General features: G+C 50.9%; 4 protein-coding genes across 4 annotated transcripts; 3 read left to right on the forward strand and 1 right to left on the reverse strand.

The window, feature by feature from the left end:
• Nucleotides 1–17: 17 nt before the first annotated feature.
• Nucleotides 18–1,732, forward strand: EJ05DRAFT_487370 (uncharacterized protein; the record flags this gene model as incomplete). The annotated part of the gene is made up of 2 exons (XM_033745611.1): nucleotides 18–96; nucleotides 162–1,732. 2 exons carry the CDS (start codon nucleotides 18–20, stop codon nucleotides 1,730–1,732), a joined length of 1,650 nt encoding a protein of 549 aa, XP_033598919.1.
• Nucleotides 1,733–5,615: 3,883 nt separating this feature from the next.
• On the forward strand, nucleotides 5,616–6,592 carry EJ05DRAFT_65607 (uncharacterized protein). The gene has a single exon (XM_033749853.1). The coding sequence runs from the start codon at nucleotides 5,735–5,737 to the stop codon at nucleotides 6,275–6,277; it is 543 nt and encodes a 180-aa protein (XP_033598920.1). The 5' UTR covers nucleotides 5,616–5,734; the 3' UTR covers nucleotides 6,278–6,592.
• Nucleotides 6,057–8,803, forward strand: EJ05DRAFT_65613 (HD-domain/PDEase-like protein). Its single transcript, XM_033749854.1, has 5 exons — nucleotides 6,057–6,578; nucleotides 6,629–7,271; nucleotides 7,321–7,487; nucleotides 7,538–8,133; nucleotides 8,188–8,803. Exons 1-5 carry the CDS (start codon nucleotides 6,365–6,367, stop codon nucleotides 8,557–8,559), a joined length of 1,992 nt encoding a protein of 663 aa, XP_033598921.1. The 5' UTR covers nucleotides 6,057–6,364; the 3' UTR covers nucleotides 8,560–8,803.
• A 2,789-nt stretch (nucleotides 8,804–11,592) lies between these two features.
• EJ05DRAFT_539429 (uncharacterized protein) lies at nucleotides 11,593–13,804 on the reverse strand. Its single transcript, XM_033749516.1, has 2 exons — nucleotides 13,549–13,804; nucleotides 11,593–13,499 (listed from the first exon to the last, which is right to left on the reverse strand). Exons 1-2 carry the CDS (start codon nucleotides 13,615–13,617, stop codon nucleotides 11,832–11,834), a joined length of 1,737 nt encoding a protein of 578 aa, XP_033598922.1. The 5' UTR covers nucleotides 13,618–13,804; the 3' UTR covers nucleotides 11,593–11,831.
• Nucleotides 13,805–13,948: the final 144 nt, after the last annotated feature.

The following is a 13,948-nucleotide window of genomic DNA, read 5'->3' on the forward strand; positions in this document are numbered from 1 at the left end:
GGTCGCAGCATGTTGTAATGGCTACTAGTACGGCGTTGAAACGACCCGCTGAGGTCGACATTGGCATTTTGTCCAAGAAGCCTCGATTCTGTGGATGTAGGTTCGCCGCATATGACACGTCCCTCTGGGAGCCGCTTGACTGACATCTACCGAAACCACAGTTCAGCCTGATTCAGAGAACAACTCTGTATACTCACCCGGAAAGTCAACCCCTGGGTCACCAGATGATACCCATTCCGACGGCACCGACATTACCCATCCTTCACCCAAAGGAGAGGCTCGGCGACTCAATGCATACGTCTGCCCATTCGACGGCTGTGGAAAGACCTACAATAGGCCTTGCCGGCTAGAAGATCACATTCGATCACATACGCAAGAGAGACCGTACGTGTGTACGTACGAGGGCTGTGACAAGTCGTTCCTCCGCGACACTCACCTCAACCGACATATCAAGTCCGCACACACCAACGAGCGCAAATACGCCTGCGAGCATGAAGGTTGCGGTAAAAGCTTCCTCACTAATCAGCGTCTCAAAGCCCACCAGCAAGTGCACTCCAACGCCGAGCGATTTCGCTGCACCGACTTCCCACCCTGCAACCAGACCTTCCGCAAACACAAGACCCTTCAAGCGCATATCGTCTCGGCGCACTTTCACAAGAAGCCTTTCCAATGTGCTTATGTTGACGAGACTACCGGCCGTGCTTGCACTCATGCCTACGAAACGCGCCAGAAACTTGAGAACCATACGAACCGCGTGCACGGCGGGGAGCGCTTTTTTTGCACAATCTGTGGGAACGATGAGCCCGAAGAAATTATGTACATGGACGACGGCTTGTCGATCTGTACGTCTGCCATGACATCTGGCGCAGGTTTCAAGACCTACAACGCTCTTCAGACACACATCAAGGAAGTCCATCCGCCAACCTGCGACCCATGCGGGCTGGCCTTCGGCACACACCGCGAGCTGCGGCGACATATCGAGCTATCACACCCTTCCACTCTCCCTCTATCGCAGCAGAATCGCTCAAATGTCTGCGCCGAGTGTGGGAAGTCATTCACAAAGCCCGGGAACCTCAAAGTGCATATCCAGGTCGTACATCGCAAAGACCGCCGCTTCGCCTGCCTCACTTTTGACTTCGTTGACTCAAAACACGCGGAACTCGTAGCCTGGACTAAAGAGAATGCGTGTGATGCTGCGTTCACGACCAAACAACAACTCGAAACACACGTGCGCACCGAACACCTGGGGATGGAGAGCGCATGGCACGCAAAGCGGCGCGCGAAGTTGAAAAGCTCGAACGTTGAAGTACGCAAAGCCGCGGGCACATATCACGGCTCAAGCACGAAAAGATTACCGCTCATGACGGAGCTGACGGGCGTGGGCTACGAAGACTATCGGCCGATCGCATGTCTGCGGAGTGGTTGCGATACACGCTTCTACCGGGACTACGACCTACAAGTCCATTGCTCAACGGCACATGGCATGGCCGATATCGAGATTGCGGAAGCTGTGCGTGAGAGGGAGGCACTCAGCGGCGGCCAGTTCTGGCTCGGAGGCGTGGATCCGAATGAGGCGGACGAAGACGACAGATTATGGAATGCTGGTGGAGGCTTTGCCGACTTCGATGCTGATGGCACGATACCCCAGGGACCACCACTCGCAAATAGCGACGGCGAGGACTACAATATGGCGGACGCAGTGATGCAGTTCCTGCACAGCAGCGACCCTTGATCTCCACCACCCACGTATCTCTCCACAAGAGAACCGGTGACGGACTACATGAACATTCTCGATTCCAGCAGCCACGACGAATACTGTATACAATCTATTAGACCATGATACCCATACCCTCCACCACCCCCAAAAGCGCTGCATCTCCATTTTAGTAAGCATATAACCATACCACATCTCCAAATACCATACTCATCATGCTCTGTTCTGCTCTGCTCCCGCCGCGCTGGCCTCTCCGTCCCACACCTCCACTCCCCCCTGCAACCCACGCCACACATCTCCGGCATTCTCCGCCCCTATCTTCCCTGTACCGCTCCGCGCGCGCGCCCCCCAATACCGCCGATCCTTACAGTCACGCGATGCCATGATATCTAATAGACTGTGTGAATTGGGTATGTAGGCATGTATTTGTGTGCCTTGACGCCGCACTACGCTGCTGCTGTTGTGCGGCGTAGGAGGAATGGGTGGGTAGGTGGGGTGGTGTCATGCTGGGATGGAATGTGATGGGAGGACTGGAAACGAGTGTGTAGTGTGTAGTGCTGGATGAATGGATGGGTGTGGTTAATACGTGTTTATGTGCTTGTGTTGGGAATTCATGTGGGAGGGAAGGTATAGCCGCCATAAAGAACGAGGAGAATAGAATGCAGAATCATATTAAAGCGGAGTTTGTTCGGATATAATATGATATAATAGGTGAGGTGTTGTGGAGGCAATAGACTCTTTACGTGGTTCGTGGTATCCCGAGTTACAGGCATGGGCGGAGTAGTAGGTCATCATAGGTCTAATTATGCAAGTACGTCTGGTCTGGATAGAAGCAAGCGACTTCGGCCGTTCGTTCGCTGGAATATCCAACCAGGTGCGATCAGATGAAAATGAAAGTGGAATAAGAATTCGAAATTGTGTGATATTAGTACTAATAATGCACTTCAAAAATGGTCCAGTGAGATCAATTCTTAGTAATTAGCCTGATTTTCGGACATGTGCTAGCGATAGGGTGCGAGTTGTGTCAAAATCGCCGTCTTTGAGATAGCCTATGATTATTTAGGTGATCTCGAGCGTTGTGGAAAAGTCTCTTTTTTTTCTTGGTTAAAATGAATGATGTTGTAGGGCTGCTTGGGTTTGCTGGGATTGATTGTTAGCGCCGGAAATTATTGTTTCGCTAAAAGGGGAAGGGTTGCTGGTTTATTTATATACGTCTTGATGGGGAAAGTGCTGTGTTGCTTTTGTGGTTGATAAGGTGGATGAGATGAGATGAGATTTTATCGTTGTTACAGCTAAAATGGAGTGGTGTTTGTGTGTCGGCGTCGAATGCTTTCATAAGATTTACCACTGCTGATCATTCGACTGATCAAACTCGTGTGAGTTTGTGAACAACTTACTACACAACCTAGGTCATTAGAATGAAGTCGACAAGTTTGTAATGCGTCTACGGCTGAAGTCCCTATGTCCAAAAATATGGATGCTTGCTCGCATGGAAATGACCGACATATCTAGCTGTGTGTCAAAAGGATGATGACGTGCAGCGTCGACATGCTATCTAAGTCTCGCTACCAGAATTTGTTCAGAAGGACAATGTGAAATGGCGTTTGTGAGGCTGGACGATGTGATGGTCTGAGGGATCGCTGGGTCAAAGACATGATCCGATGGTGTTATATTTGACAAGAGCTCTTCGGAGAAGATTGTCGGTCTTGGTACTAATACATGGATGCAGCTCCAGCTGGATTGATGCGACGGATGGTCGTCGAGAGGTTTTGTCCGTCTTGAATGGCCAGCATTTCTCTGCAGGCTCCGCGGATCCATCGTTCGCAATGCCGAAGTAGCTACGCTAAACTTGCAAACAAACGTTAAACGAGAACGACGACGACAGCAGGGGATCCAAGCTTCGGCGTCGAAAGTTGATACAAGCAGATGCTTGTTGATGACGGACTACCTAACGGCTCAAACCAGCTCTTCACGAGACAACGGGCGCTAGTGTATCGTCTGGAATGCTAATTAATATAAGCACAGATGATTATTGCTCTGTGGTGCTATTTCGAGGATGACGGCGATAGAATGACCAAGAGTTGACGTGTCCGGACGGAGATTGACGTGTAGCCCACCGCCCAGGACGGAGGATGAAAAGGCATAGATCAGCCCGTGGCTACGAGTCAAACTCAATTGTTCTAGAAGGACACTGCCGCCCAGGAAGGCAAGTCGTGGTTCCAAGGCAGTGGTAGCAGCATGCGCACGACACGTAACTTCAATGCGCTGCTGTCAAATCAGTAGAGACAAGATTGCATTATAATCAAGTTGTTTCCGGACGATGCGTTTGTAGACGCGCGTCGACGAACAACAGCAACCATGCGCTGCAACAAGAATTATTATAGAGATGCTTGCTAAAAGCGCAGAGACGAGTGCTGTGCATAGTACATCACAAATGAGGCACGCAATAGATTAAAGACCAATGGCATGATGATCACAAGATCAGCTGGAGCACAATGAAGGTCAGGGATGCTGAGCATGACAGCCGTCCCGCTCACTGTATTCTAATAGATACTGATTAGTAATTAGCCAGACCTGCCAAGTACTTTAGGTATGAATAGAACCTGAGAACCTAGCTAAGGTAGATTTGTTCCGGTCAGGAGGTATTTATGCCTCTAAGGTTATAGTTATACTTAACAGTCTTGGAAGAATGAAAGTTATCTATTGTTTCGGCCACGAGTATAACAGACAAGCAGACAGCCCCTAGTAGGCCTAAACCTTGTTGGACCCTGTTCTAATAGTTGATGTGCTTCGCGTTGCGCAAATACCCAGACCAGATATTAGAATTTATTTAGCAGCTAATTAGGAGTATTTGTTTTCTTAATGAAACATAGCACCTAGCTACGATATCTTTCTTGCCCTTCAGATGACCGAAACAAGCCCTATCGCGCAGAGAGTTGCAGTCCTTTTCCTTGATAGTGGGTTTCAGTTGGCCTCGATTAGGTGCACCAAGCCAGGGTCCAAAGGGGTCAATCAACGGCCATGATATGAGGCAAGCCGGCACTGACTCCCATTGGTGAGCATGGAGAGGCCATCCACACCCAACCTTCGCCCACCGATCACAAGAATGGAAATATGATTAATTAGCGGCATGGATGAGGGGTGGAGGGCGTGGAGGACGACAAGACTTGAAGGGGACTGGAGTCTGGCGCACACCAACAAAGCGGACTGCAGGGAGGCAGCACGCGCAGGCCAAGCCGGGTTTAGAAGCGCAGTCGAAGGGCCGTAGAAGTTCAGGAGCCGTTTGGACGGTCCACTGTCTCCAACGGGCCATGCTTAGAACGACCACAGAATTGCTTTGAGGCGGCGAACGCCATCCATCACAATCGACTGGACAGCGTCAGCGGCGGTGCAGATAAACAAAGAGCGCTATGTTTGTGGAGAGGAGGCTGATGCAGTGCAAGTCGGACTTGACCAACGAATGTGAGCCGTCGGGCTGAGCTGGACAAGGCAAGTCGTCAAGAAGATCTGGCGCCATGTCCATATAACAGCCTTAGCAGTATCAGCATGCAGGCCGTGACTATACTAGAACTGGGTCGTGAAGCAACAAAAACAACCTCCTTTCTCGTTGATATCGCCGGCGGGACAACGGAGGTGAGAAAGCGGGCGGCTGGCTGGCTGGCTGGGCGGGCTGCTGCTGCTATATTGTTTGCTGGGCTGCTGGGCTACCCTCCTACTGCTGGCCTTCCCTACTACTGGGCTGCCCTAATTATTACTTGATAATACTGGGCTCCTCCTTAGGGTAAAACTGCTGCTACACTGCTACAGTACTGCTGCTGTTGCCAACGGGTGTGGGTGGGGAGCCTCGAAACGCGCAGCCACTCACGCCTCCCGAGCTTTGCAATTCTCCACCGTGCTGTAACTTAACTCAACTTCTTCCACGCTTCATATCCTCGCTCTCTGCTCGCGACCGTGACTGTGCGCAATTCACACTCAGATGCCGTCTTCGCTCACCCTGGTCTGCTCTTGCGACCCCTTCGCATGAGCCCTCGTGAGCCATCCTTGACCGGCACTACCATCTGCCATCTACCATCTCCTACGCTCCTCCTAATACCACCCACTCACGCACACACACACACACATACACACGTACACAACCTCCCATGCACAGTCTCGGGGCAAAAGAGTTTCTCCAGATTCACACATCGCGTCTGGATTGTCATCGTCGTCGGGTATACTGGACACTCATTGCTGCTACTGCTTACTGGGACCATTGTCGCCTATGACAACAGCGAAATTTCAGTTACAGACTCTCGATCCGACCACGATACCCGTTGTCGAATCGCACCTACTCACTCATACACACCTCTAAAGCGACTTCTTCCGACCGACGTCTTGTCCTTCCACGTTAATACCTATCGAGCCAGATATCCTCTTTGTTGTCGCCGCCCAGTCTCACTTCCTATCCTTCTCACCACGATTCAACACAAGCAAGCAAATCCTATCACCAAACTGACTCCCGTGCGCAACATTGCGTTCACGCAAGCCTTATTCTTCTATACACAGTCCTGCTATTTTGACTAGCTACTGGCTCGCCTCCCGTACCCTTGGGGGGGCATTTCTTCCCGGCCGGTTTCAGCAGAGCCTGGCTCAAACTGACGGCACAACAATATGGACCATGGCGCGTGTAATGTCATATACCTGGATAAGAGAGCAGTTGATGAGCACGTTCGTCGCAATACGCTGTCAGAGTCGTGGGCTGTACGAAACAATTCCACGCCTGGTCCTGGCAATGATTCACCGGGATACTTCCATTCTGTTCGGCCCAAGAATCCTACAGAAGTTCTCTCCAATATTGAGCACATCCTCTCTGTCTTCAATGAAGGTTAGCTAATAAAGATATGCACTGCTTCACTTGCTAATTAGTGGCACCAGTTCATGTATGCAATACAGGCGCCTCATGTCTGACAAGACTATCAGACTTGAATGAGAATCTCGCGGACTTGGTACCTACAATACTACTGATTGACATTCCTCTCAACGAAGAGCGCCGACTCAAACGCCTGTCGCGGGAACCTAGAACACCATCTCCGAACTCAATGCGACGTCCTCTTCCTGACAATTGCGAACCAGACGATCTATACGGCATGCACCTTCTCCAACACGTCGCCTCCGAGATTCAACAGAGATCATTGTCCAGGATGGTTCTCCCCATCGCGATGCTCAGTGGTGTGGAGGAGACCGAGCGACCTGGTGCTCCTGCTAGAACCTCCTCTGCCTCACAGCTCCTGAATGAGGGCACCCGTTCTCTACGTTACGTAGACGCAGGTGCTGTAGACGTCTACACAAGCCCACTCACCAAAGGACAAGTTCACAGCCTAGCTGTTCATGCTTACAGGACCCGCAAAGAAGCATCCAAAGAAGACACGAATTTTCTCGCCGCTCGTCGGAATAGGAAGGTGTCATGGGTCGGCGTGGACGACACAAAACCCTACGCGTATCTCAGGGAGGTCATGGTGTCTGGCTTGATGGGTGGTATCTGCAATCCTGATACCATTGGCGATAATATTGACCCCAAGTAAGTTTACCCAACATATCTCGTGATCTGCCGCTAATGTTGAATTAAGTGATATCGAAGTCCAGCCTGAGAGAATAGGCGTAATAGCAAAGATGATCGGAACTTGGGAATTCTCGGCACATGATTTCACGGATGATGAATTGCTCTATGGTGCTCTGCTGATATTGAAACATGCTCTTGGCATGCCGGAGCTGGAGCAATGGCGAATGGACACGGGTTTGTAACTCGAACCAGATCAACATGATTCACCTACTGACAGTCCACAGACGAATTGACAATTCTTCTCCTCGCCAGTCGTACGGCGTACAATGAGTTTGTACTTTACCACAATTTTCGACATGTGGTCGATGTCTTGCAGGCTCTTTTCTTCTTCCTAGTGCAGATAGGAACCCTGCCACCCTATCCGGCTGGCTCGTCATCACAACGAAAATCTCCGCCGTCGGCGCTTGCAGCACTGCTTAAACCGTTTGATGCTTTGACTCTCTTAGTGTCTGCAGTAGGACATGATGTCGGACACCCTGGTGTAAACAACGCCTTCCTTGTCGCGCTCAATTCGCCCCTGGCTCAGCTGTACAATGATCGATCAGTCCTTGAATCCTTTCACTGTGCTGCATACTCCCAAATACTCAGACGCTACTGGCCTGGCGCGTTCTCGGATACGGGTATGCGAAAGCTGATGATCAATAGTATTCTCGCTACAGATATGGGACTGCATTTCAAGTACATGGGCGATTTGGGAAATTTGCAAAGCCAACTTGCTCACAATAACAATACATTGGATGGGTGGAGTCCGAAAGTTCTCGAAGAATACAAGGAGCTGCTCTGCGGTCTCCTCATAAAATGCGCAGATATTAGCAACGTGGTTTGTCACCTATGTTCCTGAATTAGTCTTGCGAGTCGCTGATCCTTGGTACAGGCACGCAAATTTGACACTGCAGCGAACTGGGCTCGCATTCTTACAGACGAATTCAGCAACCAGGGAGACATGGAACAAGAATTGGAAATGCCAACTTGTCTCTTTGGCGGACCCCCAGTCCTAGATTCTGTGATCAAGATGGGCGAGTCCCAAATTGGCTTCATGAACATTTTTGCGCGACCCCTGTTCGAAGCAGTCTCAGATGTTGTACCGGCCATGCGGTTCAGCCTTGATGAAATCTTAACCAACAAGTCAATCTGGGAGCGCAAGATTGAGCTGGAAAGAGAGAATCAAACCAAGCTCGCTGCCACTGGCATGCTTATCCCTAGGCCCAGTTACGACACCGCGCCAAGTCCATTCTCAGGTAGCTGAATGCAATTGAAAGTGTAACATAGAACTCCTGCTTACGTTGATTCCAGAGATCCCAAACGTGGGAGACAGTAAAAAGCATCATCATCCTGAGCCTAGTACCCCAACACGATCATCGGTAGTGAATCCTACCTTTCAGCTGAATGCAGCTGCCGCGTCTTCAAGACGCTCGTCCCTCGGTGTTATCTCTCTTTCTGAGAAGGGGTCTCGTCGCTCGTCGAAGCAATTTCAGTCTTCAGATAACGCATCAAGGCGAGGTAGTGCTGATGCAAGTATCACCGCTATCCTTATTACACAGCCATCGCCAGAAAAACCCAAAAATTCTGGACATCAGGACGTGCATGCAAGTTCTCCTGCTAAGAAAAGAGGATCTTCAAAGCCAGCTCCGAGAAAAGCCAAACCAGGCGAAGATGGTGAGATTTTTAGACCTGTGTCGGCGCCCGCTCCCACGAACACTAAAGCAGCACCATCGACCAATGACTTGGCAAGCATGCCTTCCACAGGTGGCACTAGAGCTCAACACGGAAGTCACACGAATCAAATCCCAACGCTTAGCGTGTCGGACACAGACCTGTCGCAAAGTGCGAATGGAAGCTTGCACCCCAGTTCTCCTCAGCATTGGGATGGCGTAAGTAGTCCAAGCCGAGGGAGTGGCTCGTGGTCAGGCGAACGCGTAGAGAGAGCTTGGAGTGGAACGCATAATATGCGATCTACCACTGGCGGCCACACATGGAAGTCGGGCGGTTGGCGGAGTGGTCAAACAAAACCTGGGAGCGTGAAAACGCGTCAAGAGGTTGGCGGCTATCTTTCCGCAACTAAATCGCCCAGCTCAGGGACGTCACCCCAAGGGAAGAAGAAAGAGAAGTTCGGCTTGGGTAAAATCTGGAAGAAGCTCAAGAGCAATGGAGATCGTGGGGAAGTAGAAGCACGCTCTTACGGCCAAGCATCAGCATCATCGCAAGAAATGGCAAAAGATGGCCATGACGGTCAATGACTAGCCGATCGACTTGACAGGACCATGCATGATGAGCGGCATCATCACGACTTCACCATCTCGTCAAACCCCCATCTCCCTCGGCAGCTCGACGCCCGATTGAGTCAACAGCAGGTGCATAAAGGCGACTGAAATACTATCTCTTGGCATCAGTGCCCGGTTCATAGATGTTGCCTATCCTTGCTCATGTAATCTGGACGACCTAATGATATATTTTGGGACACGGGCGCATATGGACGAAGGCCGGTTGGTCTACTTGTTTTTCATGCACAGTTTCGGGTAGCGCGCGAGTAAGGTTCATCACGGCGTCGGCGGATCACGTCTTTCGAGTTTCTGTCACGACAATGCATCGCATATATGATTTTACAGCTGGCCAGCACATACTTTGACCTTGAGACGGACGGCTGTGCAGTCAGTACGTAGACGACCAAGGCGGGACAAAAGTTGTGCTTCCAGCACGAAGGCGCGTTTGTGGTATGGATTACTGCCACTGCATTCTAGAGCATGGTTTCGGAGTAGCTGGGGTCGTCACTCGGGAGTGCAAAAAGGGTTCGGCATGGATACGTGCAGGTTGATTGAGCAAAGGCGTAAATGACAAGAAGGCTGGCTCAATCAATATGTGATGTGCTTTCTTCTGCGCATGCATTTGATTGATCATGCCCGCCGCCGTTGCAGCAGATGATATCGACAGAATTACAATGACTTATCTCCCCCCTCTTATTGTGCCTGAGGTCTGCAAGTGAAGAAGTGATATGAAATCCGTCCGATGTTGGCATTCCTTTCCGGTCCACCACTGACTGACTGACTGACTGACTGACTGACTGACTGGCTGGCTGACTGGCTGGCTGGCTGGCTGGCTGACTGACTAGCTCCTGGTCGATCTACGGAGTTTGTTGGGGGGTTTTGATTCTTTTGTGGCTTGGTACGGATGATGGATGGTGGTTCCTGGCTATGCGTCGATATATATATATGTGTGTATGTATGTGTACATATCTATGATTAATTGTCCCAGCGACAGACACTACTCACTCCTTTGACTACCAAAAGAATTAATAATTTCTATTTAAACCATCCCCCCCAAAAAAAAAAACTTTTGGTTAAATCTCCCAAGGCAAAAGAAAAAGAATATATTTTGTTTTCGACTCTTTTTGGAAGTTTTGAAAGGTTTCGAAACTCTGTTTCTTTATCTGTTTCGGGGGGGGGATTCTTTTGGTTGGTTGGTTGGTTGGTTGGGAGAGAGAAAGAGTGTATATCGCGCTTATATTATAGTCTTGAAACTCAGGTATGTGTGTCTGTATATATATGTATCCAGCGATAGAGTTGTTGATCCTGGTTTTGGTATGAGTTTGTGTTTAGATAGGTTTGGGATAGCGAAGGGGTGGGTTTGGTATGACGGGTGAAGAGAGCGGGGAGCCCGGGGGTGACAGCGCTGGCGCGTTGAGCGGTGTATATATGTAATATGTAGGAGGGAATTATTATAGATGGGGGTGTTCAACGTGCTAAGTTATGGCTTCGTGATGGGTCTTTTTTGGGAGGGGGGCTATGGGAGAGTCTACTTTGGGAGAATTTACGCACACACACACGCATGCACACACACACACGCACTCGCGACCCCTCGAAACATCCTACGCCGAGCTATAGGAAGCTCTCCAATGCCCCCAGGCACTGGTCTATGTTCGTCAGTGCTGAGTTCGGATGGGTATTTTATCGCATACACAATGCTCCCTCTGTTTCTTGGGGTTCTTCACTGCTCAGCTGTGTATTCTGTAGATACTCACTGAGACCGTAGGTCATATGGGCCATGATTAATATAGTAGTAGTGTATTAGCAGCGATATCTCATTCCTGGTCTGGCGATGGAAATGTCTAGGGAGGAGGAAGATGGGGAGGAGGAAGATGGGGAGGAGGAAGATGGGGAGGAGGAAGATGGGGAGGAGGAAGATGGGGAGGAGGAAGATGGGGAGGAGGAAGATGGGGAGGAGGAGAAGATGGGAGTGGGGGCTTGAGATGGCAAAATGTCAGGTAATGGATGATAAAGTGCTCAGTACGATATATCCTTGGAATCATGTATGTATAACAACAAATTCCTATGTAGGCGTCCGTATCGTATGCCGGGAGTACAGGTCTTAGCTAATGATGCTATTCTGAGCGCGGGCCCGGGTCTCCACTGCCGGTCATCTATCCAGAGCAACGAATACCGACGAACAAGCCTATAGATGGACATCACGTCGAGCCAGACTATGCCACAGGTATCATTCTCCAAGGCACGTCAGCCCGGCACCTTACTCGGCGTCAACACTCATCGCATACCTCCTCTCGCTCGCCAGCTTCGCGAATGCCGTATCCACAAGCCCATCATCAACCATATCCTTAAGCACAGTCTGCACGACATCAATATCCAAAGACCGCAGCTCCTCCCACGCCGTCCCTTCCACCTCTCCAACTGCCATAATCGCTGCCGCTACACTCTTCACTCGCAACTCCATCGCCTCATCTGCGTATTCCTTCCCACAACGCTCTGCCACGCGTCCTGCGTCACGATAGTACACTCCAGCACATCGAGTCTGTAGCGTTGCTTGCGCTGTCTGCACATCTACAATCCCAGCCTGGGCGTCGCTGCCTGCTGCTTCGGTGTCTGCGGTCAGAAGGCTACGTTCCGGGCTCTGGGGCTCTATGTCGCGCAACATGGCACCGCGCAGCATGCACACATCGGCCAGACCGGTAAGGACGGCAATGCGGGATTCTTCGGACGAAGACGTCGAGTTGGACAGAGCGACTCTGGCGCCGAGGAGGGCGCTGCGTGCGTCTTTGAGGGCGGTCCAGCGTGTGGATACTAGTGCTGCGGAAGGGTAGGAAGGGGCTGTACTCAGTGTCTGGGCGATGGTGGTGAGGGCATCTGCGTAGGCGAGGATGCTGGTCGGGAGCACGGATTGGGCACCGTAAACGGGGGTAAAGGAGGTGGCGATGGTGTCGGCGTAGGTTGAGGGGCTGAGGATGCCGGTTGTGAATTGTGCTGTGGAGAGGGAGGTTATGAACTGCGCGATTGCAAGGTCGGATTCGCTAGTGGCATCCTGCCGCGGATTTAGAGCTGTGGTGGATGTGGGCTTGAAGGAAGCACCGGTGGCTGTTAGAGAGAGCGATGGACCGGTAGTTTCAGGGGGTCCCGGAAGGCTGGTCGGGATGAGAGTGAGGGCCTTTGGGATGGTGTCGTGAATTAGGGGTGTGGAGATGTTGACGATGGCTTCGAGGGCAGATGCCGCTCCGTGGTGCAGTGCTGCGAGGGCAGACAGGGCAGTGAGGATGGCCAGAGAAGTATCAATTATATCGGACGCCTTGGTGGGTTCCACGATGTTTACCCAGTCACCAGATGTGCTATCGCTTGGATCGTCGGTCTGGTCTGACATTGAGACATCGGGGTTGTCATTACCGGTGTCATTCGCTTGGGTCTGGTCGTCACTTTCTTGCATGTAGCTCTGGGTTTGCTCGTAATCCTGTTCCTGCCGTCGGAGACAGTCAGAGAACAGTTGGACGGCTTCGTCGAGGAGCTTGATCTGCTCGCTCTTGTTTTCCCTGTTCTCATCGTCGTCATCATAAAGCGCTTCTGAGAGGGTGGTCAGGACTTGGCCGGTATTGAACAGCACATCAGTGTTCTCGTTGTCAAGTGACAAGGCATATCGGTGAGACACCAAAGCTCCTCGTAGCAAGGCAATGTTGGAGCTTTCATCAAAGTGGTGAGACATCCGTGCGTCGTCCGCCAGGTCGTACAGCAGACGACTTTTGTTGTATGCAAGGTCAAAACTCTTTGGAAACCTTGCCAGTCCCTCATTATAGACCTCTATGGCACGCTTGTAGTTGCGTGCAGATTTGGCTGTATCGCCGGCTCGCCATTTCCCGCCAGTCTTCTCAAAATCATCAGCTGTTTCCAAGAAGTCATTCTCATCTTCAGGTTCCTGATTAACTCAACACGTGTTACAAGCAGATGTTGACGTGATCACCAACCTTTGCCCGTTTCGAAAAAGACTTGGGCACATTCTTTGGTAGGCTCTTCAAGTTTTTACGTTTCACCATCTTTTATCCAACTCTGCAATACAGGTTGGCTAATCCTATCCCTTGGAAAGTGGAACGGCCACCCAGCTCCTTCTAGGGGAGTGGTGGCTGATGACCGGTGTCCGAGACTGGTTCGACGCGGAAATACTGGATCAAACGTAGTCCCCTGACACCTGTAAGCGAAGCACTTTGCAAAGTTTGTCCAGTGATGTTTGTTGGAAGAAATCACGGGCTTAGAATTTTGACATGTTGGAGATCGTTCTGACTAATCATTGACGATGATGAGATGAACCCCGTACGTGCTCAGAAGTTCCGGAGCCCATTCCCGAGCTCAACCCCACACCAAGCAGAC

The sequence above is a fragment of the Pseudovirgaria hyperparasitica genome (genome assembly GCF_010093815.1).
Source record: "Pseudovirgaria hyperparasitica strain CBS 121739 unplaced genomic scaffold EJ05scaffold_11, whole genome shotgun sequence".
In the NCBI taxonomy this organism is placed as follows: Eukaryota; Fungi; Ascomycota; class Dothideomycetes; order Acrospermales; family Acrospermaceae; genus Pseudovirgaria; species Pseudovirgaria hyperparasitica.